Here is a 27,160-nt window from a genome sequence, read left to right as displayed (position 1 = left end):
GAGACCCCTATACATTAGCAGTGATTATTTCTCGTGTAATCATAAGCAATAGGGGTGGTAGTCTTGATTTTAAATTCACTAATTTCTACAGGGAGGTAGCTAACACTTACCAAGTACTTAATATAGGCCAGGCATCATGCTGCTGTTTTAAATAAATGTATAATACGTATACAAAGCAGATGTTACTATCCTTACTTTACAGATGAAATATCAGAAGTTCGAGGTCACAGAGGCAGTAAACTTTTGAACTCCAAAGCCATTATTTTCTACCATAACCCAGAAGGAGCTGTGGTAGGTAGTGAGGTGATTGGCTGTTCACAATGAAATTTTTATTCTATTGCTAATTACATACTACTTAAATGTACTTTATTAGGTAGATCAGACTCATTACAATCACTATTTTTAAGATAATGGAGGCAGTATACATTTTTACTAAATGGTAAAATTTAGTAATATTACCATTAAATTTACTTGAAATTAAGTAATCATTGAAATGATTTCTAGATTCCATGTATCACTTTTTTCATGCTTTCACGATGGTTTTCCCCAAGTTATCTCCTTTCAGCATTCCCATAAATGCAGCTGGCATGTTGTCAAATCCTTTAACGATGTATTCATTGTACTGGATTTTACCCTGTATCAAAACAAATATAATAGATTGATATCGTATTTAAATTTATCATGTACGACATGGGAAACTTGGAACTGTAAGATGGTGGCCTTGTGCTCTGTGAACTTACAGTTATTTTGGACGCATGATCCACATAAACAGTGTACGTAACATTACAGAGTACACATAAGAATTTAATAGTAGGCATCAGATCACAGTATAAAAATAGAAGTGATTAAGCAATTCCTAAGTAAATTATACAAAACATAGTTTAATAATGTAATGGTCTCAGAAGAGGTGGAAGTAGATGGAGAAAGGAGCACACTTCTAGAATATTATCTGCTTTCATCCTTCCAATGATGTGGCTTCCTTGACTCTGGCCCCTGAAGAGGCAGAGCCTGTTCAGGAAATGTAAATATTACCACAGTGCTCTAATAATTTCTCTTCCCTACAAGCCAAGAGTCTTTCAATACATTTAACATTCATTTAGGAGTGTGGGAAGGAAGGGTTCATTTAGTGGGGAAGGTTTTTCATTCTCTTTACTACAAGGCACAGTCTACTAAGTGGAACTAATACACATTTTCCATTTTTTTTAAGGGGTCTTATGTGGAGACCTGAGTTACCTGATACCATTTTTCCCCTAATATATTCCAGTGATGTTTAACACCCTTTATGGATTTACGGAGGGACTGTTTGCTTAAAGTCACTCAACTAGTAAGTGGGGAAGCTGGGATTTGAACCTTTAATTAGAAAGCCCAAGCTCATTCCTGCACTTGAGGAGGCAAAGTACCTGGAAAGGGTTGAAAGCTGTAATCCAGTTTAAAGCTTAAACGTAGAGGAAGAATACTAATATTAAATGATAATAATATGGGAAATTAGGGTATACGATGTGCGATATATGCGAACACAAAGATAGTAATCTTTGTGATTTTCTGTAAATCTATAACTACTCTAAAATAAAAAGTGTATTTTTAAAAAGGGGAGGGGTAAGAAAAAAATCAGTAGATGAGAGAGAAATTAGGCCGACTCACTAGTTACTTAAAACTATAATTAGGTTCACTTTGTTAGAGGGAAGCGTTAGGGACAGCCACACAGTGATTTCTTGTTGTCAGCTGTGATCATGGAAGGGTTAGATTCAATTTCACCAACAGGGACGAAGAGGCCACACGCTGGGAACTTAAAAATAATTCAGCTTTTCCCAGTTTCCTGGAAAGAGCCCAGCCTGGCACTCTAAGTGTTAGACTGGGACAAACACCAACCTCCAGTTGTTGCCAGAGGAGCAGTCTATTTCTTTGAATTGGGAAATGATCATAAAGCCAGGAATTAGGAAGTGTGATACTTTTCCCATAACGCACCTTGGTTATTCTGATTTCTGTTGACTAAAACTCTGCATGGTTTTGGTGGGGAAATGATCACAGCACAGGATGAAAGGATTGGCTTTCTCAAATCTAAAGGCATGGCTGTAAGAAAACTTTCTAATGTAGGAGCTGGAAGAGCCATGGCATAAATACATGCCCCTCTAACATTCATCCTTTCATTGATTCAGACACTATTCTAGGTGCTGGGGATATATCAGAAAGCAAAATGCACGAATGTTGCTCCCCTTATGGAGGTTACAGTCTCATGGGAGGGAGGTGGATTATAGTATATATTATGTTAAAAGATTATAATTGCTATAAATAAAAGTAAGATATGGAAAGTCAAGAATGAAGGGGGATTGCAATTTAAAATAGGGTCATTTTAAAAGTTGCCTCATTCAGAAGGCAATTTTTTAGCAAAGATGTGAAGGAGGTGAGAGAATTAAGCAGTGATGGGTGGAGAGGTGAGGGGAGGGATTGGGCAGAGTGAGCAAAGTAAGTCAACACTAAAAAATGGAAGTAGGACGTAATAGGGGTCAGATCATGTGTAGCCTTATTGGTTTTATGCTAAGTGAAAAGGAGAGTTTTACAGGGTTTTGAGCATAAGAATGAAATCGCTTGATTTACGCTTTAAAAGGTCATTCTGGCTGCTGTGTTGGCTGTGTCTGTAGGGGCACAAAAAGTGGGAGACCAGGTAGAGGCTACCGCAACATCTGGGCTAGAAAAGATGGTGGCCTGGGCCAGGGTGGGAGCAATGGAGGTGGGAGGAGTGGTCAGACTCTGTGTATTCTGAAGGAGGAACCACTAGAATTCCCCAACAGATTAGATATGGGTAGGAAAGAAAGAAAGGAATCAAAGATGATTATAAGGTTTTTGGACTGAGCAACTAGAAGGGTAGCAGTGCCGTAACCAAGACGGAGAGGTCTGTATATGGAGCAGGTTTGGCAGGAAAGATCAAAACATTTAATTTTCGACATGTTAAGTTGAAGATGTGTATCACACACCCGAGTGCAGCTGTTGAGCAATCTAGGGCTCAGAGGAGAGATTCAGGCGGGAGACACACATTTATCAGCATACCGATATTTAAATCCATGAGCCTGGATGACCTAACTAAGGGATAGACAGAGAAGAAAAGAGGCCCAATGACCAGTGCTAAAGACTGATGTGCATGTTTAAGAAAGAATGGAAAGAGAGGAACTGCAGACAGTGAGTGTAGACAACACTTCCAGGTATTCTCTTATGAAATGGGGGGCAGTGAGATGCACCTGTATTTGCAGTGGGAATGAAGTCTACAGCGTCAAAAGGGAAGGGTAGCTAGTGCACAATTGGAGGGACTGGCTCTGGAGCCCCTTACCTCGGAGACCCATTTCAGCAAGTCTTTCAGAGCCTTCTGGCGGACATCTCCTTGCCAGCGGTTGACGATGAACCCTTCCATGCGGATTTGCTGGTAGATGATAATTTCTGGGGATGGGCCTATGAAGAGGAGGACGCATTTGGGCAACAGGGTCCCAGGGAGGTGGTCGTGGTGAAAACAAACACTACAACTCACATCACTGTTCTAGTCCTTCCTCTTCTGTTCCCTCCACTCTTTTCTGACCCAATGGGCTGCCCGTAAATCAACATTCACCCTGTGATGGCCCCAAAAGATGTCCATATCCTAATTACCAGAACCTATGAAGACGTTAACATTACATGGCAAAAGGGATTTTGCAGATATGACTCACTTCAGAACCTTGAGATGAGGAGATTAGTGTGTATTATACCAGTGGACCCAATATAACCACAAGGGTTCTTGTAAGGAAAGAGGGAGGCAGAAAAGTCAGGGGGAAAAATATGTGATAATGAAAGCAGAGATCAGAGAGATTTGATGATCTTATGTGCTGGCTTTGAAGATGGAGGAAGGAAGGGGCCATGAGCCAAGAAATGCAGCTTCTAGAAGCTGGAAAAGGCAAGGCAACAAATGCTCTTCTTGAGCCTTCAGAGGGAGCGCAGCCCTGCTGACTCATTTTAGGCTTCTGACCTCCACAACTGTAAGATACTCAATTTGTGTTGTTTTAAGCCACCAAGTTTGTGGTCATTTGCTACAGCAGCAATAGGACACTCACTTGCACAGGCCAGCCAGCCAGGTAGTGTTCATGCCAGAAGCAAGGCCCACCACAAACTTCCCAAATAGTTCAACAGAAAGAGGTCCTGAAGATGCCGTATGAAAACATTTCTGCAGTACTCGAGAATGAAGACGTGCACAGTCCCAACACTTAGCACGTTCTTCTTTATTCCATGGCATAAACCTATCTCGTCCTGTTCTCAGAGGAGATGCAGAACAACTAGTGTCCACCCTGGCCTAAGAGCCAACAAGAGTGAAGAGATCAAGAGGCTCGACAACTCCCACACCTGCCCCTGTCCTCGCCATTTCAGGGTACCAAGAGTTAGCGTGAACAGCGGGCCTCATGCTTAGTGTATCAGCATCACGTGGAGGGCTTGTGAAGAGAGATTGCTGGACCCCCACCCCCGATTTCTGTTGTGGAGTAGGCCCCAAGAATTTGTATTTCTAACAGGTTCCCAGGAGATGGTGATGCTGTGAGTCCTGGGCTCACGCTTTGAGAACCACAGGCCTAGAAAAAGCACAAGGCTACCCTGCAGCCTGGAAGGTAGTACTTTTCCGTGTGAAAGAGAAAGGGTTGTATTCATTGCCTGGTTTATTTTCTCAAGGATCTTAAGGGACTAGAAACTGAGAGAAGGACACCTGAATGTTGCCTTCCAAGTTCCAGGAAGTCAGGTCCAGTCAGGGCCAGAAGAGGCAAGGTCTCTTGAGTGGCAGAATCTGGGTTTTTTTTTTATCACTTTTGATAACTGGAATCCCTCTCAATACTTTGAAGAAGTCAGAAAAATAGGGCTTTTTCCTGAACTAAAAGAAACTGATGCAAAATGAGTGAGACATGAGGGTGACATAAAAGGGTGACACATCCAAATGCTAGATTGGTCTTGCAGAAGAGGTGCTTCTTCAGAAGACCCACACCAGTTATACTCTTTTTGGGTTAAGGACTGGAATCCTCATTTACTCATCTTGGAAGAGGATGAAATACTGTTTCTGGGCTTGTCCACCCTGATGGGAATGTGGGTTTCTTTATTGATAACAACAACAACAAAAATGTGGCATTAAAGTTGGGGTGAATAATTACTAGCCTCTCAGCTATCCTAACAAGGAAGTATGTTAGAATTTCTGGGGATCAAAGCAGAGTAGAATCCTATCTGATTAACATGGAATGGACAAGGCCAGCCGACATCTCAGAGACCTATCTGAGCAGCTGAACTTCCAAAGAGTAATTGCTAAAAAGACTAGATCAAGTTACGGGATCCAAAATATTTGGCTATATACCTAATTGAACTGTGGTCAAGAAAATGCATCTTGGAGCTTTGCTCAATTGGCAAGCAAAAGATTTCCCATGATTCTAGTGTAGCATCAATTAGAAAAACACAGGTGAAAAAAAGTCCCTAACAATAAGACTGCTGAGTGAACCTAGAATTTCCTTTGAGAAGGTAGTGTCTTTTGTTTTTCACAGCCCAAGAGGGAATCTACAGGTTGTCTTTCCTTAGCCCCTCGCACTCTTGCCCACCTGTCTCAGTGCAGTTGTTTGTTGTTAACTAACAGGGCTAAAAGTTTTCATTTCCATGAGTCAAACCCACCATAAAATGAACAACCAATTTATTTAGTTGCCTAGATCCTGGTGGTAATCTGGAAGATTCCTGTTTGTTGTTCGTTCTCCTTTTATTAGACCACAGATACATCTGGAATCTCACTAACAGTATAGAATTGTTGTAGCAGAAAAAGACTCCATGTGAGCTATTCAGAAGACCTGTCTTTGTTTTGAGTCTGTCACTAGTAGGATTTAAAGAGCCTCTGGTCCTCTCCACCATTCATCTCCCCATCAGTAAAATATGAGGCCTGTACAACATCTCTCAGGGATGGGGATCTAATGAATGTCATTCTCTAGTTGATATTGCTTTCAGACCTTTGTTGAGTATGGAGGTGGGACAGGGCGGTCTCAGCAGAAGAAAGTGGAGAAGTGGGGGATGAAGGGCATGGGAAGGCACAGAAACAAAATAAGGACAATCAAGGAATGGAGGGGAAATGCATCCTCCTTTCCCTTTTAGTAGAAATTGCCAGTTTGATGACTCATGCCAGGGTGTCCTGCTGCATTAGGAAGCACTGTCCACCACTGACTAAAGGAAATGGCAGCCTGTTTTCCCCTCCACCTACCTCAAGTCCCTCTCTACCCATCCCTGCACCCCCAGCAATATCTTGACTATTCTGAAGAACCCTAATATTTTACCAGCTAGACCAAGCAAGGTATTCTGTTTCTAAATCAAATCATGGCTGTCTTTTTACAGCTTTGCAGGAAACAATAGATACAAAACTAAAACTTTTAATAACTCTAAGTGTTTCTTCCGTATTTTCAGATCCTGTTATTTCTAACAAAATCTAATATAAGCTGACTTAACACAAATATATAAGATTATTTACTTTTATTTTAATAAATACTCTTCATCAAGAGTATCAGGAAATATTTTAGATATTTTGATAGTCACTAAAATATTTTTAGTATTTTGATACCATGTCTGTGAATTTTCTCCTTGTATAGTCTTTCTACATCTGTGACCACGTTCATGAGTTGATTACCTGGGGGAAGTGGGCGAGTTCTGTTATATGTAGAGATGGCCCCACATATAGCAACTCTTCCAAATTTCTTCATCTGGGTGATAACAGTGTTTGAAAATTCTCCACCTACCTAAACCGTACAAAAACAAACAAACAAACCCGAAGTTATGTAAACACTAGAAGATTCATTAAGTCACAATCATTTCATATCATTTGTGTTAGCAGCAACAAACTGATTGAATTAGTACAATAATGAAGAAAATTGCAGTTGGAAAAACACATTAGAAACTGGGCATTTCCATTTACTGTAGGAACATAACTTATAAATTTTACTTTATTGTATTGTGAGATTCTCTGATCAGTTCAATAATCTCATTGCCCTACCTAAAAGTATGGGAATGTACTCAAATGGCATGTAAAGAGCAAAGTTGGGGGACTCACATTTTCCGATTTCAAAACTTACTACAAAGTTATATTAATCAAGACAGTGTGAGAACAGAAATATAGACCAATAGAACTAAATTGAGAGTCCAAAAATAAAACGTTTATATTGTGGTCAATTGAATTTTAACAAGACTGCCAAAACAATTCAATAGGAGAAAAAAAAAATAGCCTTTTCAACAAATGGTGTAGAGCAATTGGATATAGATATCCATGGAAGAGAATGAAATTGGACTCCTTCCTTACACCATATACAAAAATTAACTTAAAAATGCATCATAGACCTAAATGTAAGAGCTAAAACTCTTAAAAGAAAACAAAGGAGTAAATTTTCATGACCTTGGGTAAGGTAGAGCATTAGGACATGACACCAAAAGCCCAAGTGACCAAAGAAAAATTAAGTTGGACTTCATCAAAATTGAAAACTTTTGTGCTTTCAAGGACATCATCAAGAAAGTGAGACACCTTACAGAATAGGAGAAAATATTTGCAAACCATATACAATCAATCCTCATTATTAGTGGGTTCCATATTTGTGAAGTGGACTATTTGCTAAAATTTATTTATAATCCCCAAATCAATACTCACAGAGCTTTCTTTCCCTGGTCATTTGCAGACACGTGCAGAGCAGCGAAAGAGATGCAAAGTTCCCAGCTAAGGTCAAATAGGGCCCCAGCTCTGCCTTCTTTTTTAAGCTCTCACATGGAGATGACCAGAGGGTGAAGACAGTAGGGGGCAATGCAGTGTAGTTCAAAAAGCTCTGGTTCTGCGGCCACTGGATAGGGTACGAATCCCAACTCTGGGAGGGTTAGTTAGTGGGGCAGCCTCAGGCAAGTTACTTAACTCTTCTCTGAATCTCATATTCTCTTATAAAATAAAGAAAATGGAAGCTATAGGGAAAGTTGTTTTTGGAATTTAAGATTGTAATCTATGGGAGATATGTGCTTATATGTACATATTAGTACTTTTGCTACGAGCAATGAATGGTTCAGTGTTTGTGGTGATTTTATAGAATGTAACTACAAGGAATACCAAGAACTGACTGTATCTGATGAGGGCTTGTATCCAGAATGTATAAAGAAGCCTTACAACTGAATAAATAAGAGTTGAAAAGTGGGCAAAGGATTTGAACAGACATTTCTCCAAAGAAGATATTCAAATGGCCAATAAGCACATGAAAAAGATGCTCAATATCATTAGCCATTAAGAAAATGCAGATCAAAACCACAGTGAAATCATCACCTCAAACCCACTAGGGTAGCCATAATCACAATGAAAGATCATAAGTTTTGGTGAAGATGTGGAAATATTGGAACCCTCATATATTGCTGGAGAGAATGTAAAATAGTGCAGCCATTTTGCACAGTAGTTTGGCAGTTCCTCAAAATGATCACATGGAGTTACCATGTGATCCAGCAATTCAACTTGAAGGTGTAGACCCAAGAAAAATGGAAACATATCCACACAAAAACTTGTACATGAATATTCATAACAGCATTATACATAGTATCCAAAAAGTGTAAATAACTCAAATGCCCATCAAATGCCCATCAATTGCTGAATGGATAAATAAAATGTGATGTATCAATACAATGGAATATTGTTTGGCCATAAGAAGGAATGAAGTACTGATACATACTACAACATGTATGCTATACGATGGATGAATCTTGAAAACATGCTGAGTGTAAGAAGCCTGTTACAAAAGGCCACTTTTGGGGGGCAGTGGGTAGTGACTGCTAATGAGTACAACATTTCATTTTGGGGTGATGAAAATGTTCTAAAACTGATTGTGGTGATGGTTGTACAGTTCTGTGAATATACCAAAAACCAATGAATTATATACTTTAAATAGGTGAATTACATCTCAAAAAAGCTTTTTTTTAAAAAAAAGGCACATGTACTTCTTTATATATTTCAGATGGAAACTCCAGAAGTATATTTGCTTGTATAGTACTTTGTTAGTAAATCAAATATTAAATCTAATTGGTACTTACATTGTCAAAATAACAATCATAACCATCAGGAGAAGCTTTCTTCAAAGTTTCTTCCAAAGACTCTATTGTCTTGTAGTTAAAGGCAAAATCAAATCCAAGCTTTTTAAGGTAGGCAACCTTTTCGTCAGACCCTGCTGTTCCGACAACTTTGCAGCCCTAAATGGGGAGAAAAAGGAAAGCCATGTACAAGCCACAAGTATGGACTAACTCCACCCTCCTAGTCTAGTATGGTCAGGTTTTCCAAGAACACCCTTCTAGGTGCTGAGGCACATACATGAGGATACCATGATGAGCTGAAAGGTCCCAGAAGTGAAATTCGTCCCTGAGCCAGCCTACAACCCAACCATAACTTCAGCTTGCCTCTGATGGCCCAACTGATCCTTTCTAGGTTTATGTGGTTTGCAGGTCACCTCGACCTGCTGGTTTGTCAACATTCATTTGACTCTCATTTCTTTATTTTGGGGCTTCTCTTCCCTTGCAATGATTTGCATGCTATCTCTTGGTGCAGTGGTTCTTTAGACTATTATTCTCAACTCTGGGACTCCTACACAACCCTCCTGATAACTGCCCCCTTGTTTTATGATATGGCCCAAAGCATTGGACTAGACACTGCTTAATCAGACAGGAAGTGGAGAGCACTCTGAAAAGCACTTGCAGGATGAGACTAGAGATTATATTGGTACATAGAAAGTAGCTCTTCAGAAAGCTCTCATAATTTGAATGTATCGTGAAGACCAGAATATGAGCCACTGTGCACTTTCAATTGGGGAAAGACCTTTGGGGTCATATATGTATCTGTACAAACAGTGACCGACATACTTTTTCCATTCCTCATGATTCAAGAAAAAACTATTTTGCAAAAGCTCCATCCTTTGTCCTTTTTCCTTCTAATCTTATAATCTCTCACAGGATGATCTCATTTATTCTTATGCTCTCACTGCCTCCTTCATAGAGGTGATTTCCTTAGTGATGAACTCCAGTACATACATGCCTTTCTCCTGAGTGAGTTCCAAATCAGTATTTCCAACAACCTAGAAGAGTCTTCACTTGGATAGCCTGTAGGTACTTCATAATCAATGTGTCTAAAGTGCAGTGTATTCTTTTCCTTGCTTGTTACTTGTTGCTCCTCTGCTATTCTCCATTGTAGTGGAGATAACCACTCAGTTATCCAAATCTGAAACGTGGGTCATAGGATATGCTTTTCTTTCCCTTATTACCCACATCCAATCACCAGCTTTTATTCATTTTTTTTTTAACCAAATATCCTTAAAAGCCGGTTCTGACTTCCAATTGCCACTGTCAGTGCATCACAATTTTCATCTGAATTATTCTAAGAGTCTCCTGATTGGACTTCTTGTCTCTAGTACATTGTCCCTATGAACTATTCTCCTACTAAGGCCAAAGTGATTTCTCTAGAATGCAAAACTAACCATCTTTCTTTAAGGATTAAGCGTGTGCGTACACACATACACACAAAATAGTAAAGAAAAAAGGATTAAGCACACATTTCTTAGCATGGCAGTTTCCAGTGGAATTTCTGAAACAACAGGTTTAAGGGTAAATCCTATCAAACTTTTGAAATAAATATCCCTTATAGTTTTAGTAAAACATTTAAAATTTGAATGTTGGAAATACTACTAATTCATTTTGTATACTCTAGTATAACCCAAAGCTAAACACTGGTAAGTTCAGAACAAAAATCTTTAAACCAAACTCATCTATGAATATAGATGCAAACATTCTATTTACAACGTTATCAAATCAAATCCAAAGGCATAAATCCATAATATACCAGCGGTAAATGAAGCATATTCCAGAAACGCTTGAATGGTTCAACATTGAAAAATTGATATAATTTATTAACTGCAAAGTAAACCTAATAAATGCTGAATTGGCATTTAATAAAATTCAACATCTATTCCTATTTATTCATTTAAATAAATTTTTCCTGCAGCTTCTGTGGTAGCCTTGTCTCCTATTGGCATTCCAAGCTCCCATCTGTGCTGGACATCAGCCCGAATTCTCGGCTGTTGTTGTAGCCCTGTACTCATCTGTATTCTACCTAACTCTTTCCCTAAGAACTAGGTCCTGATTCGTGCATCCTAGCTTCTGGCAAGGGATCAGCCAAGACAGATGACTTTGGAACATTCCCACTATGTGACACATCCTGACTGTGTCTGAGGTACCTGCTGCCTTATATCCCCACCATCAGATCAGATCTCTGAGCACAGACACCTGCCCAAATCAGAATCAACGTTTCCATGCCCTGGGTATCTCCCAGAAGTTAGTTCCCCGGTCATGACCCCACCGCTCTGGGCTGCCTGCCATAGCCTTTGTAATGGGGCCCTATGGGCAATGCCTTTTGGTTGGCTGCTCTCACATCCCTCCTTCTATTGTTGGGGGCAATCATGAAGAGAGGAGACTAAGCTGTAACAAGAAATGTTCAACAAAAATTATGATAGTAATTACTGCTTACAAACTCACTATTCTAGGTAGAGGCCATTCATGACTTGATGCCTGCAATGTTGTCAAATAATGTTCAGGTCATCTCTGCTACACCATTTTCCTCATTCCCCCCATGTCTCAATCATTCCCAATCTCCAACTTCTAAACAGGATCCACTGGACTAAACTCCCCGAGACGAGGGAAGGTCTGCTGTGTTCACTGCTGCATTCCCAGTGCATACTATGGGTTTTGAGTAAATGTTTGCTACCGGAGGAAGACACTTACCTTGAGCTTAGCTATCTGCCCCACGGCAGAGCCCACTGCTCCTGCTGCTGCATTGACCAGCACTGTTTCTCCACTCTTTGCACCACAGATGTCAAGTAGGCCAAAGTAGGCTGTTAGGCTGAGGAAAGAAAATTAAGGATATGTGGATAGATGTGTTGCTTTTCTCTTTAACTCATTCAGATATACCCCAGAGACCTCAGCAGCCCACTGCCATGCGTCTAGGTAAAAGAAAACAACAGGAAATGAATATTACCAGCCACTAATGGTCCACCTCCTCCTTACCTGCCCTCCAAATAGGAATAAAGATGATGAGAACTAGGGAGGGAATGTAGAGTTGGCTAGAAGGAGGCTGCATCCTCTCCATCACCAGGTCAAGTTTCAGGGGTGAAGGAAAGTAGGGCTCCCTTAAACTTTGGGGATCTAACAATTGAGAGAAAGCTTGTGCCTCATTCCCACGTAAGTTTCCGGGAGCTGGTGTGCTTCATGGGGAAAGCCTACATGTCATCATGGTACCAGCTATCACAGAGCAGATCTAATGGTAGGAGGTGTCTAGGCATGAGAGGGTGAGAGAGAACCACCTTGAGTTTTCCATGGCTCCAAAGGGGTATGGAAGAACTTCTAAAATTGCCCCATCTCACCCCAAGTGGGATGTCAAAGTTAGCTTGTAGGGATAGAACCACTAGGCCTGCAAAGATGCAGCTCAGACAGTACTGATGGGGATTGACTGGGTGAAGAAACCATCGCACCTCAGTGGATTACCAGCTTAGAAAGGGATGTGGCTGAGGACACAATGGAAAAAGTGACACTTAGAGCGGGAGCGCACCCTAAGACTAAGACAGATCAAGATCAAGAAGTTGTTGTCCCTGCTCTATTGATACTGAATTTGCATTATTAGCCCTTGGAGCTTTGTAGCAACTCTAGGGAGAAGATAAAGGAAAATCTGAGTTTGAAACCTGAAATGATGTGAGAAATCACTGAGTTCAACTGAGGTTTTATTTTACTACACCAGCCAAAATGAGCACTTGAAATAGAAGTAAAGTACAGTAGTAAACAAATTTTAAGTTATATTTTTGCACTCCTGAGTCTGAGCCAATGAAATCCATATCCATTATAGTGATTGTTAAGCCACTTGCAAAATTTCAAATTCATGTAAAGTTATTTCTATATAAAACAAACTACATGTTGGCATAACTTAAACTTACTTAGCCTCTGACTACATTTGGGGGGTCCATGAGAGTTGAGCATTGAAAGGAAAGTAGTGAGAGGAATAGGCAACACTTTTTCTAAGGACCCAAATATCAAATAATCCCTTAACCCAGTGTTTTTCAAAAGATGGCTGGAGCACCACCTGCCTCAGAATCACCTGGAGTGTATATTAAAAATTTAGATTCCCAGGCCCCACCCCACACCCAATGATTCAGAAATGCTAGGATGTGGAAATCTGAATTTTAATAAGACTCCAAGTAATTCGTCTGAATACTAGCAACTGAGAACCACCCCCTTAATAAATGCTGATACGAGAGCGTGCTAGGCAAGTTAGCCTCATGCCAGAAGAGAAGCAGAGGGTATATTTTCTGGTTGTGTCATTCCACCCATGACAACCAGAATCCCCCTTCTCCCAACCTACCTTCTAGGTATTTCCAGAATCAGCTTTCAATTAGACATAGTGACCTAAGATACATAAGGCCTTTCCCAAACATCACCTCTTTGAAACAATAAGATGAAGATAAGATGGAAAAGCCAATAGCAAAGAAATTCTAGAGGGAAATTAAAGGCATACTTTGGACTAAGCAGCGCTTAACAGAATCAACAGGCTGGAGAGCAAAACACATGAATTCTTCCAGCTCAACAGAGAAAAGAGAGAGGTCCTATTGAAGGAAATGATGCTGTACTTCGGGTGAATGTTAAATCTGTGGAGCTTGGATAACTGAAAGACACCCCTAAGTTTTACTTCTTGTATAGTCCATAGCAGAAGTCCCAGCATTCTTGAAGGGTTGACTTACACCATTGACAAGTGCTCATAATGGCAGGAATTCTCAAAGAATGGGGGTCGTGTCACTAGAGGAAGCCAGAAACAGGTATAGCATAACTCCTCTCCCTCAATCATTGAGAACAACTGGGATAAAGTTGACTGAAGTAAAAGTACACTCCTTAGGGGTTTGGAACAGGTGAATAAGGGATGTGTACAAGTGAATAAATTATCTTCTGTTTTAGGAGTCAAGATCTCCTAATATTTTGCAAATTACTTTCCCACCAGCTAAGTCACAGGAGACTTGTTCTGAGGTTTCCTCGTGTCTCCCTTCGCCCCTGCGCTCCGACACCTGGCTCGGATGGGTGGCATAACAAGGTGGGAGGGAGAGCTCGCACTAGTAGAGGTACAGGGCAGGCAGGAAAGATGGGAAGTGCTGAAATTCTGTTTAGTGCCCACTCATTTAATGCAATAAGGTTATTACGCATCCTTTAATTTCACATGGATGTCTCTTGGCTGTAGCAATTCCGAGGGGTTCAAATTCTGAGTGGAATATGAACTTGGGGTGCATGGGATAGGTTTTTGTTACAGGCTGATTGTTTGAGGGTATATATTTCCATTTCATTCTTTAGAAATCCTTCGATGTGTGAAAAAGAAAATGGGAGGGAGGATGGGAAAAGAAGGAAGGAAGGAGGGAAGGAAGGAAGGAAGAAAAGAAGGAAGGAAGGAAGGAAAGAAGGAAGGAAGGAAGGAAGGAAGGAAGGAAGGAAGGAAGGAAGGAAGGAAAAGATCACACAACTTAATGAAAGAATGGCAATAAATGAATTCCAGACTAGGAAAGTTTGGAGGCCTCCAAAAGGCATCCAATTTACCTTGTTTCTCCAGGGCATAAAAGGGAACTTGAGGTCCAAAGTGTAGCTGGGACCTGGAGAGTAGATACAGGATGACCTGACTAGGAGTCTTCCTGAGGGAGAGGAAGAACTTCCTGAGGCCAAGAGGCACTTGAGGATTTGAAATCTGTGCCAAGCTGAGTGACTGACTGGACAACCATACTTTTGATTCATCTCAGTTATTTAAACTTTAGGTTCTCTTACCTCTCGGGAAACTCAGATGTGTATACGGAAAGGTGAAGAAGGATACAGATACAGAAAAGCCAACATAGATTGAACTCTTTCCCTTTTTAAATTCTGAAATGGAGGCAGAGATGAGTGATGAATGAAGCTAAGGCCCTCCCAGGGACAGGAGGAGGTGGTGCCTTTGTGTCACCATTTGCCAGCTGCTTGAGAGGGATCACACCCCATGTTGCTTCTCATTGCCGCTTTCTCTTTGTACCTTAGGATCTCTGGCCTGATTATCTCTCTTTCCTTCGTTCCCAAGGTTAACTCTAGCCCATTCTTCTTTCCTTCTTCCCACCATCTTCTCTCATCAGTCCCTATAAGAAGAGCCTATAATGTCTTCTTATTGACCAAGTTCTGGACAAATCATTTTGGAAATCCAGAGTGTCAGGCATTCAAACAAAGGAAATACACCCACAAAACTCACCCTGTCATGCCAACAATTCCCAGCATCAGAGACAGTGGTAAGGTGTCTGGCCACTCTGCAGGCATCTTTTCCAGTTCTTTTCCATCAGAAATGGAATGTGTTGTCCAGCCCGAAGACGCCAATACAATAGTTCCTATTGGGAAGGCCGAGTTTTTACTTTCCATAACTCTGAAAGATAAAGCACACGAAGATATGTGAAACCTCTTCCTTTTCAAGGGAGTTGGGACGCTCTGCACTAGATGTACACAAAGAGCACTGAGGTTGATATTCTATGACTGAATACCCTACCCACATCTTTCCATCTTAATTCTTAGCCACTGGTCTCTCCTCCTCCTCAAGCAAAAATATGGGCCATCAGAGAGGAACTCTTTCAACTGGTCCAGCATCTGTCTCTGTTCTAACCCACTTTCCTTCTCCCTAAGAGGTGTCCATCCTCTGTCTCAAAGTGTCCTGAACACCAGCCTCTTCTGTTCTTCAGGGTTCACCCTCCATCTCTTAGCCCCTCCTCTCTCCTGAATCTTTAACATTTTTCTCTCTACTGTCCCTTCCCCTCAGCATATATGTATGGTCACCTCCACTATTTTATAATCCCATCTTCTCCCTACCTCCTCCATCTCTCTCCTGCCTTTTGCAGCTGAACTTCTTCGCTTTCCATTTACTTGGTAACCCAACGCAACCTACCTTCTACCCCCAGTACTCCACTAAAGTCACAACACTCCCTGATTGCAAAATCCAGTGGACACTCTCCATTCATTATCTGAATGTACCTTTTCACTGTATTCCACACTCTGGGTCACCCAAAACTCTTCCTCATCAGTTTCCAGGGTACCGATTTCTCCACACGTTTTACCTCTCCCTCTAAACTGCTTCTTATCGGTCTCATTTGCTGATTCCCTTTCTTCCATCTTTTCCTACTCTTACCATTCTTTACTGTCTCCCTCCCATCATAAAATATAACATACATTTATTACAGAAAACTTGAAACATGTAAAATAAAAATATCAGTTCCAATCCCACAATACAAAGATAACTGATAATATTTTGATGTGCTTTACGGCAACCTTAATGACATATTTTTATTTTTTATTATTTTTTTGGAATGGAAGAAATAAAACTATCTTTATTCACAGGCCACATGATTATCTATATAGAAAATTCTTCAGAATCTACCAAAAAAAAAAAGCCTCTAGTGATTAAATTGAGCAAGATTGTAGCATGCAAGACTAATATACAAAAATGACTTGTATTTCTAAATACTAACAATAAACAATCAGAAATTCTCATTTAAAAAGCAGTACTTACAATAGTGTTAAACAGGGATAATTTGACTCCCCCCCACACCCAAAATGTGCAAACCTGTATGTTGAAAACTATAAAACATTGCTGACTGAAATTAAAGAAGACCTAAATAAGTAGTGTATATACTATGCTAATGGATCAGAAAACTCAATACTATTAAGACGTCAGTTATCCTATACATCGGCAGTACCCTAAAACATTAAATATACACCTCCCGTGTGACTCAGCCATTCCACTCCTAGTCCAGAGAAATGAAAGCATATGTCCACACAGAAACCTGCACATGAATGTTCCTAACAGCTTTCTTTGTAATAGCCCCAAACTGGTAGCAACCCAAATCCACCAAAAGATAAATAGCTAAACCAGGGAATACAATGAAATACTAGTCTGCAATAAAAACAATGAGCTAGTGATACTTGCTATCACATGAATCAATCTCAAAATGGATATGCTGAGTGGGAAAAAAAAAGACAGCAGACAAAAACAGGCATATACTGTATGATTCTACTTATATAAAATTCTAGAAATTGTAAACTAATCTGTAGTGACAGAAAGCAAATTAGTGGTTGCCAGGAGATGGGAGTGCATGTGGGGAGGCGTGGGAAGGATGGTTTACAAAGGGACAGGGGAACACTTTTGGGGTTGGTGAATATGTTATCTTCATTGTTATTGTGATTTCACAGGTGTATTATTTATACCAATTTACATCAATTATACCTTACATAACTTACAATTATGTAAAGGGTTTCATATAAAGGAGGAGGGAGAGAGAGATGACACTGAATTATAAGAGTCAGTAAATTCAGAATGATACTTGTGGTGGTAATAAACAAAAAAAGAAACATTTTAGGCAGAGATGCAGCATAGACAAAGCTAGGAAGAGCATCCTGTATTTGAAGAACCAGAATGAGACCAGCTGGAGTTCAAGTTTAGTGAGCAAGATGTAGAGTGACAGAGTTTGATGCTGTTGAGACATACAAGGGCCACATCATGATGGATAAATACTGAAGGACATAGGTAGTAAGGATATTGCATGTTGGCTAAAGACAATAAAACCCATTGAAGTTTAAGTGTAGGAGGGACATTATCCAACTTTACATTTTTAAAGGATACCCTCTGGCTTCAGTATGAAAAATGGATTGGAAGGGGGAAAGCTTGGATATAACTTAATGACATATTTTTAAATATACATATATATTTACATAATTGAAGTAATTTTATGTTTTGTAACCTAATTTTTCTCTCTCAAGATTATACTAGTCTATATCACTTGTACTTCTTCTCATGTTAGTAAGAATCCTTTAAAAACTACAAATGAATTTAATTATTTCCCCATTATTAGACATTTAGACTATTTCCAGTATTTTTCCTAATAAAAATTACACTTCAATTAATATTTATAAATATGACTTTATTAGTTTCTTAGGCAATATTTCTATCAATGGAGTTACTAGGTCAAAGAGTTATTAAAACATTTGTGGGCCAGCCCGGTGGCTCAGGTGGTTGGAGCACCATGCTCCTAACGCCAAGTTCGCCAGCTTGATTCCCACATGGGCCAGTGAGCTGCACCCTCTACAGCTAAGATTGTGAACAACAGCTCTCCCTGGAGGTGGGCTGCGATGGGCTGCTGTGAGGTGCCGTGAGGTGCCACAGGCTGCTGAGTGCTGCTGTGTGCTGCCATGAGCAGCCGGTGGCCAGCGTGTGTGGCCGACAGCCGGCAAGAGCTGCCATGAGTGTGAGCAGCCGAGAGCTGTGTCCTACACAACTACACTGAGAAACAACGGCTTGAACTGGAGTGGGGGGGGGAGGCAGAAGAAAGGGGGAAAAAATTTGTAATTGCTGCTGTATTGCCAAATTCCTTTCTAGAAGGTTATGCCAACTTTTGCTTCCACCCTCAATGTATGACAGTATCATAACAACATTTCCATCACTGGGTATTATCTAAACAAACAAACAAACAACTTCACCAATTCAGCAAACACAAATACATATTCATTTCTATGATTATTAGCAAGAAATGTGTAAGACCTACATGAAGAAAACTGTTAATAGTCCATAAGACAAAAATGGATAAATGGAAAGATATACCTTGTGCTGGAGATATCGTAAAGATACCAGTTCTCTCTAAATGAATCTATAGTCATTGAAATCCCAATAAAAATCCAGATAAGATTTCAATAAATGGTAAACTTGACAGTCATTTGGATATAAACACTTCAGCCCTTATTCCAAAATAAAAATTCAACATGACTCAAAGATTTAAATGTGAAAAATTAAAGTATAAAATGCTAGAAGAAAACACGAACAAACATTTTAGCCATTTTGGAGGGGAGAATGCCTTTCTCATCATGCAGTGAAACCAAGAAGCCATAATTACAAATATCAATAATGTTATAACATAAACATTTTAGACTATAATTGAACACAGGAGAAAGATAAAGACCCAAACAAACATTTGCAAAAGTAATATTCCTAACATATGAGAAGCTTTTACAAATCAATATAAAAAATGAAAAGACCTAAAGGAAATGGGCAAAGGACATAAACAGATAATTTCCAGAAGAAATTGATCATTAATTTACAAAAAGAACATCACTAACAATGAAAGAAATGCAAATTTAAGCATGAAGTATCAACATATTCATCTCCGATTGCCAAGGCTGATGATAAGCAATGGGCATAGAGGTATGTGGGACACAGGTTCGCTAATACACTAGTTGTGGGAGTGGATACCCATACAACTGTTTGGAAGAGCAATTTATCATCATCTCTTCAAATTAAAATCATGCATCTCCTTTGATCTAGAATTTATACTTCTGGAAACTTAACGTAAAGCAGTATTCATCCAAGTGGGCAAAGAAAACCCAGACACACACACACACACACACACACACACACACACACACACACAAATGCATACATATTCTTTGCAGAACTATTTGTAGTAAAAAATTGGAAATAGTCATCAGTACTAGATTAGTTAAAAGGCAGATAACAATGAAATAATTTACAGCCATTAAAAGATAGGTAGTATATTTATATACTATCAGCAAAAGATATCCATAACATATTAAGTGAGAAAAAGCAATTTGTTGAAGGGCATTTAATCCAATTTTTTAAAAGTGTGAAGATTATTCTGTACTGAACAATTTTTGAAATAATACATTAACAACAGTCATCTCTAAGGCTCAGATGATGCGGAAACTTTCAGTTTCCAAGATGCATTTTTTTTTTTAATTTGAATTTTTACGATAATCATGAACTGGATGAATACAATTTTTCCCCCCCTTTTTCTGCCCTCCCCCCCAACCCTACTCTGGTTCAAGTCATTGTTTTGTAGGACACAGCTCCCTGGCCCATGCTGGTATTATGAGCCTTGTACTCCCCCTGGCTGAGGCAGTGGGTCAGCCGCTCACAGCAGTTCACGGCAGCTCATGGCAGCTCTTGCCGGCTGCCCGCCACTCATGCTGGCAGCACATGGTAGCCCATGGCAGACATGGCAGCCCACTGGCCGACCTCCGGCTGCTCACAGCAGCCCAGCTCCAGGGAGTGCTGTTGTTCACAATCTTAGCTGTAGAGGGCGCAGCTCACTGGCCCATGTGGGAATTGAACCTGTGACCTAGGCGTTAGAAGCTCGGCGCTCCAACCACCTGAGCCACCGGGCTGGTCCGAATATAATTTTTTTACTAATTAAAAGTAAGGATAGCAAAGTGAAGTTGAAATGATGACAATTTCACAGCCTTTCCTCCCTCCCAATTAGGTGAAGAAAGGCAGATTTCCCAAGTTGCTTCCAACATCGATGAGGGAAACACATAGGCTGAAGAAATTGTAGGAGCAATGGACAGAGATAGGACCTGACGAAAGGTAAAGGTGAGAACTATTTTCCAAACCCTGGGACAAATTGAAATAAGTACCTGGCCACTTGCTGTCCCATCATCGTATCACCCTCCTTCAAACTTTTGGCCACCACTCTGAAAAAAAAAAAAAAAATCGTGCTTAATACATAAGTGTATCTGGAGAAAACTGTCTTGGGTTTCAAGCCAAATGGAAAACCGCTAGGGTAGTGTGTGCAGAAATGAAACTCAGACTCATGAGGGCAGTACAACTGGGTGAAATGTAGGACACTCTTAGAGGTAGTTCTACTCTGTGACCCCAAAGAAGCATTCTGATATTTTTCTAAGAAATGAACACGAGAAACTTACCACAATGCTCCATCGTGGATGAGTTTCTACCAACGACTTTCAAAACATAATCCAGGTACCACTGGGTGCTTGTTACCTCAAGCACTAACTGTAATGTTGTAGTTTATAAGAAGAAATATATATTTGGTCTATGTCCTCGTCTGTTTTTGGGGGGCAGGGGGCACAAACCTCCTAAAACTCTTGGAATTTCCTAAGTAGTGGAGCATTGAAGGTGTCTTTTGTTATGTTAAGAAGGTGACTTGGAAAGAATGTCTACCTAAGGATCATGGCTGGTTGCCAGGAGAACCAACCTTGTGAGTAGAGGATTGGAACTTGCAGTCCCATCCACACCCTTGATATCCCAGAAAGGGAGAGGAGCTAGAGGTTAAGTCAGTTGCCAATGGCCAATGTTTTGATCAGACATGCTTATGTAATGAAGCCTCCATAAAAATCCAAAAGTACAGTGTTCAGAGAACTTCTGTGTTGGTGAACACATGGAGATACGGGGAGTGGTGCCCCTGGAGAAGACATGGAAGCTCCGAGCCCTTTCCTCATCTCTTGCCCTGTGCATCTCTTCCATCTGGCTGTCCTTAAGTTATAGCCTTTTACAACAAACCAGTGACTTAGTGAGTAAACTGGTTTTCTGAATTCTGAGTTGCTCTAGCTAATTAATTGAACACAAGGAGGGGGTTGTTAGAACCTCCCCCTCTATAGCTGGTTGGTCAGAAGCACAGGTAACAACCTGGATTTGCAATTGGTGCCTGAAGCGGGGTGGACAGTCTTTAGGACTGAGCCTTTAGTCTTTGGGATCTCACATCATCTCCAGGTAGATAGTGTCAGAATTGAGTTGAATTGTAGGACACTCAGCTGGTGTCTTAGCTTTGAATCTCTATCAACCTGCTATGTAAAAAATTATTGTAAGCAATGATAACTATATTATTTACCTAGGCAAAAAATTACTGAGGAGTTAGTGGCCCATGAAGGCTTTTATTCTCTCCCCTTCCAGAGGTGTTTACTGAGTACACATGTTTGAATCAGCTGAAGATCACCTAAATTAAACGTACACAGGTAAATGGAAGGCAAGAAAATCTAATTTTAGCTTTAGCATTTTCCTCTACTCAAATTGTTTGCCAATAGTGAAATGGATAGATTGGAGTTTGGCTTCGTTTTTCTTCTAATTTTTCTGGAATCAATTCTGGAGAGCAATCAGAGGCAAACTGTGGACATTAAGAGAAGAGATGATGGTAAAAGAAAGGGGCCAGAGTAATTCCTCAGCAAGCTTCAGGCCTTTGCCAGCAAGGGATGAGCATCCACAAATTCCATCACTGATATTGTACTGGGAGATCAGGGGAAAATGACTATTTTAATCAGATATTTTAAAAGATGACCTACTTCAAAATAGGGTCTAACATACAATGTAAAAATTTTTAGGAGGAAAACAGTACCTCATGTAAGGATCCACGGTAAGGAACAAAGCTTCCAGCAGGACCTCTACAAAACAAAGCATTCCGTAGGCAATTATAAAGTCAAGGCCTGATGTCTTTGTTGACTTTGGCATTCTAAATAAACAGATAATCTTTCTACTTCCAGGTTACCCTCTCATCTGTGCTTTCTACCATGTTTCCCTGAAAATAAGACCTAGCCGGATAACCAGCTCTAATGCGTCTTTTGGAGCAAAAATTAATATAAGACAAGGTTTATTTTACTATAAGACCCGGTCTTATAGTATATATATATAATATTATATTATATGTAGTATATATAATATAAGACGAGGTCTTATATTAATTTTTGCTCCAAAAGACGCATTAGAGCTGATTGTCTGACTAGGTCTTATTTTTGGGGAAACACAGTACTGAGCAGACAAGAGAACTCTCACATTTGGGCCAGGCTAGTTGTTGTTCTGCTTTTTCATCATCATCATCATCATCACCCTTATTTACTCAGGACTCCATGCTTTTCATGGATTATTTCATATGATATTCTCAACAATTATTGTTTCCATTTTATTTAAGCTTAGGTTAAGTAACCTGCCCCAGACCACATTTGTAACCACTATGTTGCAGTGCCCACATAGAGTTTCATTACCAGTTCCAGTCAGTATTAAAGAATATGCATGTTGCTGGAGTGACCCTTATGCACACATTCTCTGGAGTTTTGAAGCTGAGTCCTGGCTATCCCAGTTTAGATAGGACTGATAACTTTGCCATGCTACTTGATCGCATGCCCTCTTCGCAAAACTTGCCTACCTGTAAACACCCCTTTATAGACACTCCTTATAGTCTGCTCTACAAAGCTAATCTCCAAACATGTCATGAAGTGTGTTTCTGTTTCTCTCCCTTAGATTTCTTAAGGTTTGCCTTGCTGCTTCCCTCCCCCCAAGTAGATGGGAGGCTCCTCAGGGAAGGATGAGGGTTTTCCCCTCCTTGTCTGTTCACAGGGATAGTCTGAGCTCTGCACACAGCTGTTCGGGCAGTGCTACCCCACTGTCATCATCGAGCTCACCAGGACAGAGAGGAAATCCTCCCCATGGTCTGGTCAAAGTCACGAAGAATAATGCACCCACGAATGAGTTTCAATTACCAACATGACATTAAGGCTTCACATAGAGAACTTCGAAAACGTCTCTGTGGCAGATTATGAAATGGCCACAGATACCTCCCATCTCGGAGTGTGGGCCTCTTGGCCACTCCTCCCATCAAGAAGTCTATTTCCCTCTTCTTGATCTGGGCTTGGCTCTGTGACTTGCTTTGACACGTTTACTGGCAAATGTGATACAAGTAGAGGTTTGAAAAGTACTTGCACAATGGAGCTTGCCAATTCCTGCTGCCCTAGGTCCAGCAGACCACTGTGAAAATAAAAAGCTCAAACTAGCCTGCTAAAATTGACCACCCAGAAGAGAACTGAGGCACACACCTCAGCAGAAAGCCTGCTAACCACCAGACGTCAGTGAGGCCCATTCTAGATTAACCATTTAGCCCAGATGAAACCGACAGAAGAACCAACTTAACTCAGTCCAAATTGCCAACCTACAGAATTGTGTACTAACAAATGATTGTTGTTCAAAGTCACTAAATTTTGGGGTAGTTTGTTATGCAACAAAGTCGATCTGATACAGTCTCTAGCAACTCAAATTTTATGAGTATGACTTACCTCCATTTTTTAAGGGTGGGAGTTCAACTGTCTTCAACTCAAAGTTACTATTTGTAGGGTTGCCTTCAAAGTGCTTCTTCAGGGTCCAGCTCTTAGCATGAACCATCCTGAAGCTCCTAGAACATAGTAAACGTAGTCAACTGCCATGAAGTGACTGGATTGTTATGGCTCCCTAACCATTGCACTAAGGCCAGACAGTAGGGTCTATTCATAATCTACTTCTCATCATTATCATCTAGCATCCATCACATTTATTTAGTATTTACTATATTTCTGTTTCTGTGCTAAACACTTTATATGCATCACCTCATCTTATCCTCATAACTTCCCTATAAGATAGGCATTATTATCATTGCCAGTATACAGGCGAAAATTGAGGCTTCCTCAGAAATCTTCAAGACCATGGAAAATGTAAACCAACACAGAAATTCTTCCCAGGCATCGCTAGGGTTTCTCTAGGGCACTGAACAGCTATCCGGCATGCAAATACTCCGTTTCTCACCGCAAGTGAAGCGAATCCTAAGAAAATAGCGTCAAACACAGAGACTCAACCAAGAATCCCTGCACATCTTTCAGATGGATAGAACAACGCGTTCTAAGATAGTCTCAAAAACACCTGAGCGCCACCGGGTGGCGCTGCTGCTCCGCCCCATTTTCAGGACGAGTTTTCTTTGGCACCAAAGGTGAACTCCAGGATTTGTGTTTAAACTTGTCTCCACACAAAACCCTAAAATGATTCAACTACTCTGAATACTTCTGCATCACGTGGGAACCGCGCCGTCCCCACGAGTGAATCGGCTGCTGCCCGCAGCCGCTGGCGATTTCACTTAGTCCCCGACCAATGCTGTGCCCTCAGGAGAGAGGACACTTGTGGCTTGGAGGGGAACACTTCCGCAAGTGGAGGGGTCGGGGCGGTTGGATCCGCAGCCCTGCTGTTCCTTCTTGTTTCTTTTCCCAAAGAGGCAGCCGCTGCGAATTCTGAAAAGGCCAAGTGTCCAGAAGCCCCTGGGAACAGCCTGGCCTCAGAGGCAGGAGTGGTTCAGGGAGAGTCCCAAGGACCGGAAAAAGGGGCCAGATGTAGTGCTCAGTCCAGACACCGTCTCAGCCTCCCACCTCCTCGCCCCGCGCACGCCCGTGCCTATTAACGGAATTCCGACCCCTGCCTTCCTTTCCCTCTTGTCCCTCTTTTGCAGTCCCTCAAGTTCCTTGGCCAGTCCCTTTCCCGGAGCAGGCACCTATGGGGTGCAGCCGAAATGCATCCAGGCCATGCCCTTCCCTTCCAGCACCCGTCTCCGATCTCTCCAAGAACCCGCGGGGACCGGAGGCATCAGGACATCTGCTTTCAGTTTCCTCCCAGTGCAAGACCCAGAGGTTATTCAGCATAAGCAGAGGGAGAACAACGCGTAAACGCTCCGCAAAGGCGTGTGTAGGAACTCAGGAGGGGAAAAAAAAGTGGGACTGGGGTGAGGATGCGTACTTACAAGAGTCCGCGGGTTCCACTTCTTAGACAAGGAGTTTGGGATTACGCACTGGAGCACCCAGGATTTATGGACGGTCCCAGAGAGGGTGGGGCTTCCCCAGGGCGGAGCTGCTCCTGGAAGTGTGGGAGTCCAGGCCCAGAGAGGTTCACAGGAGCGCAAATCACGGAATGTGTGTGTGTGTGTGTGTGTGTGTGTGTGTGTGTGTGTGTGTGTGTGTGTGTAAGGGGTGCTTCCAATAGTAAAAGCCCCCTATCAGAGCCCTGCCCGGATGTTACTGTACCTGCACCAGTATCCTAACTGGGAACCGGGCAGAATGATGCAGCATTGAGGGGGTGGGGGTGGCGGACGGGGTGTCGGGCGGGGGGACTCCGCCCTCAGGCAGGGAGGTGCAAAGGCAGGGTCTCCCAGGGGCCACAGCCTGGGGCCTAGTCCAGTGCTGGCTCTGGTGCCTCACTGGAGTTAGCCCCGCAGCTTGTCTGGCACCCACACCTCCACCCCGGTGCCTGCGCACTGGCCCCCTGCCCACTGGACCTCAGTTTGCTTGGTGAACACCTGTTTACTTTTCAGGAGCCAATTCAATAAACTATCCTCTTTTTAAAACTCTTTGCCTCTCCTGGGTCCGTGTTTCCATTCTTTGGTGTCAGGAGACACCATCCCGGCACTCACTCACTCAAAATTCCCCTACATCGTTTGGGGACTCTCAGAGAAATATTCCTATAACATTTCTGCCTGGAATGTGGAGGTGCTGCCTGGTGGTGCAACAAATATTATATGACCACGGAGAAGAAAGCCACTGACTACAGATGGCAGTAGAAGAAGAGAAAAGCCTGTGGGGTGAAAATTTCCAAAGCTCACTTGGTACATGTGGAGTGGATTTAAGGGAAACATCTGCAATTAATCCTAACAGTCCAGGGAAGCACTTATTATTATTACCTTCCTCAAAGCCTCAGGAAACTGAAGTTCTAAGAGGTAAAAAAAAAAAGAAAAACAAAAACGTAGACAAGATCACATAGCTACTTAGAAGCAGGGTTGAGATTTGAATCTGAATTAACATGCTCTAGAGCCCTGTACTTTTCACTGTTCCATTTTACCTACCAATACAGGTGAGATGGAGTCCTCTTATAGAGAAGAACAAATTTAGGAAAGGTCATATATATGGGATATCTGTAAACTACTTACCAGTCATGTTATTTCTGACACACAAATATGCTGAATGTCTTGGAATGTTCCTTTCTCATCCTGGCTTCCCCTCTTCGTCTGTCCTCCCACCCTCCTACCCACTTTGCTAGTGTCTGATGTCGTTCAATGGCAGGACATTTTTCTACCTCATGATGGCTGGAGCTGAGACTGGAACAGAGAAAATACAAGATGAACCTGAAACATCTTTTAGTATGTAAGAAAGTTTATAAAGTATGATGGGGCACAAAAAGGGATAGGGGAATGTCAAAAGGACATAGGCAAGCCATCTTAAAGGAGTTTCCGTTGACCAAATCTAAGACAATTTGAACACCAAAATGAGTAATAAAATTAACATATTAGCATCCATACATTAACAACAATTAGTATGTTAATGGAGTCAACAAATTTTATCACCCATAAAATAAGTCACGATGAGTTCATAAGTGTAGAGAGAAGGAAAAGATCTTCCTTAATTAGAATGTCAACTAATAAATGTAGACGGAATGATAGAATTAGAATGTCACCATTTTGCAACCATCAGATTAATAACTGATTCAGGCAAA

The 27,160-nt window shown here is 41.2% G+C and overlaps 1 protein-coding gene across 2 annotated transcripts; it reads right to left on the bottom strand.

Moving 5' to 3' along the window:
* Positions 1-344: 344 nt before the first annotated feature.
* On the bottom strand, positions 345-25,597 carry PTGR1 (prostaglandin reductase 1). 2 transcript variants are annotated; one of them, XM_019749543.3, is made up of 10 exons: positions 25,419-25,597; positions 23,938-24,053; positions 22,230-22,275; positions 20,518-20,574; positions 15,305-15,472; positions 11,794-11,911; positions 9,064-9,219; positions 6,647-6,755; positions 3,323-3,441; positions 345-634 (listed from the first exon to the last, which is right to left on the bottom strand). In XM_019749543.3, exons 2-10 carry the CDS (start codon positions 24,041-24,043, stop codon positions 524-526), a joined length of 990 nt encoding a protein of 329 aa, XP_019605102.3. In that variant the 5' UTR covers positions 24,044-24,053; positions 25,419-25,597; the 3' UTR covers positions 345-523. The 2 variants fall into 2 exon arrangements, with proteins under 2 accessions (XP_019605102.3, XP_074186928.2); XM_074330827.2 differs by lacking the exon at positions 25,419-25,597 and adding an exon at positions 25,173-25,336.
* Positions 25,598-27,160: the final 1,563 nt, after the last annotated feature.

Source organism: Rhinolophus sinicus, chromosome 16 (genome assembly GCF_057876585.1).
Source record: "Rhinolophus sinicus isolate RSI-liver-muscle chromosome 16, RSI-T2T, whole genome shotgun sequence".
Lineage (NCBI taxonomy): Eukaryota > Metazoa > Chordata > Mammalia > Chiroptera > Rhinolophidae > Rhinolophus > Rhinolophus sinicus.
This window is presented reverse-complemented; position numbering and strand designations above follow the sequence as displayed.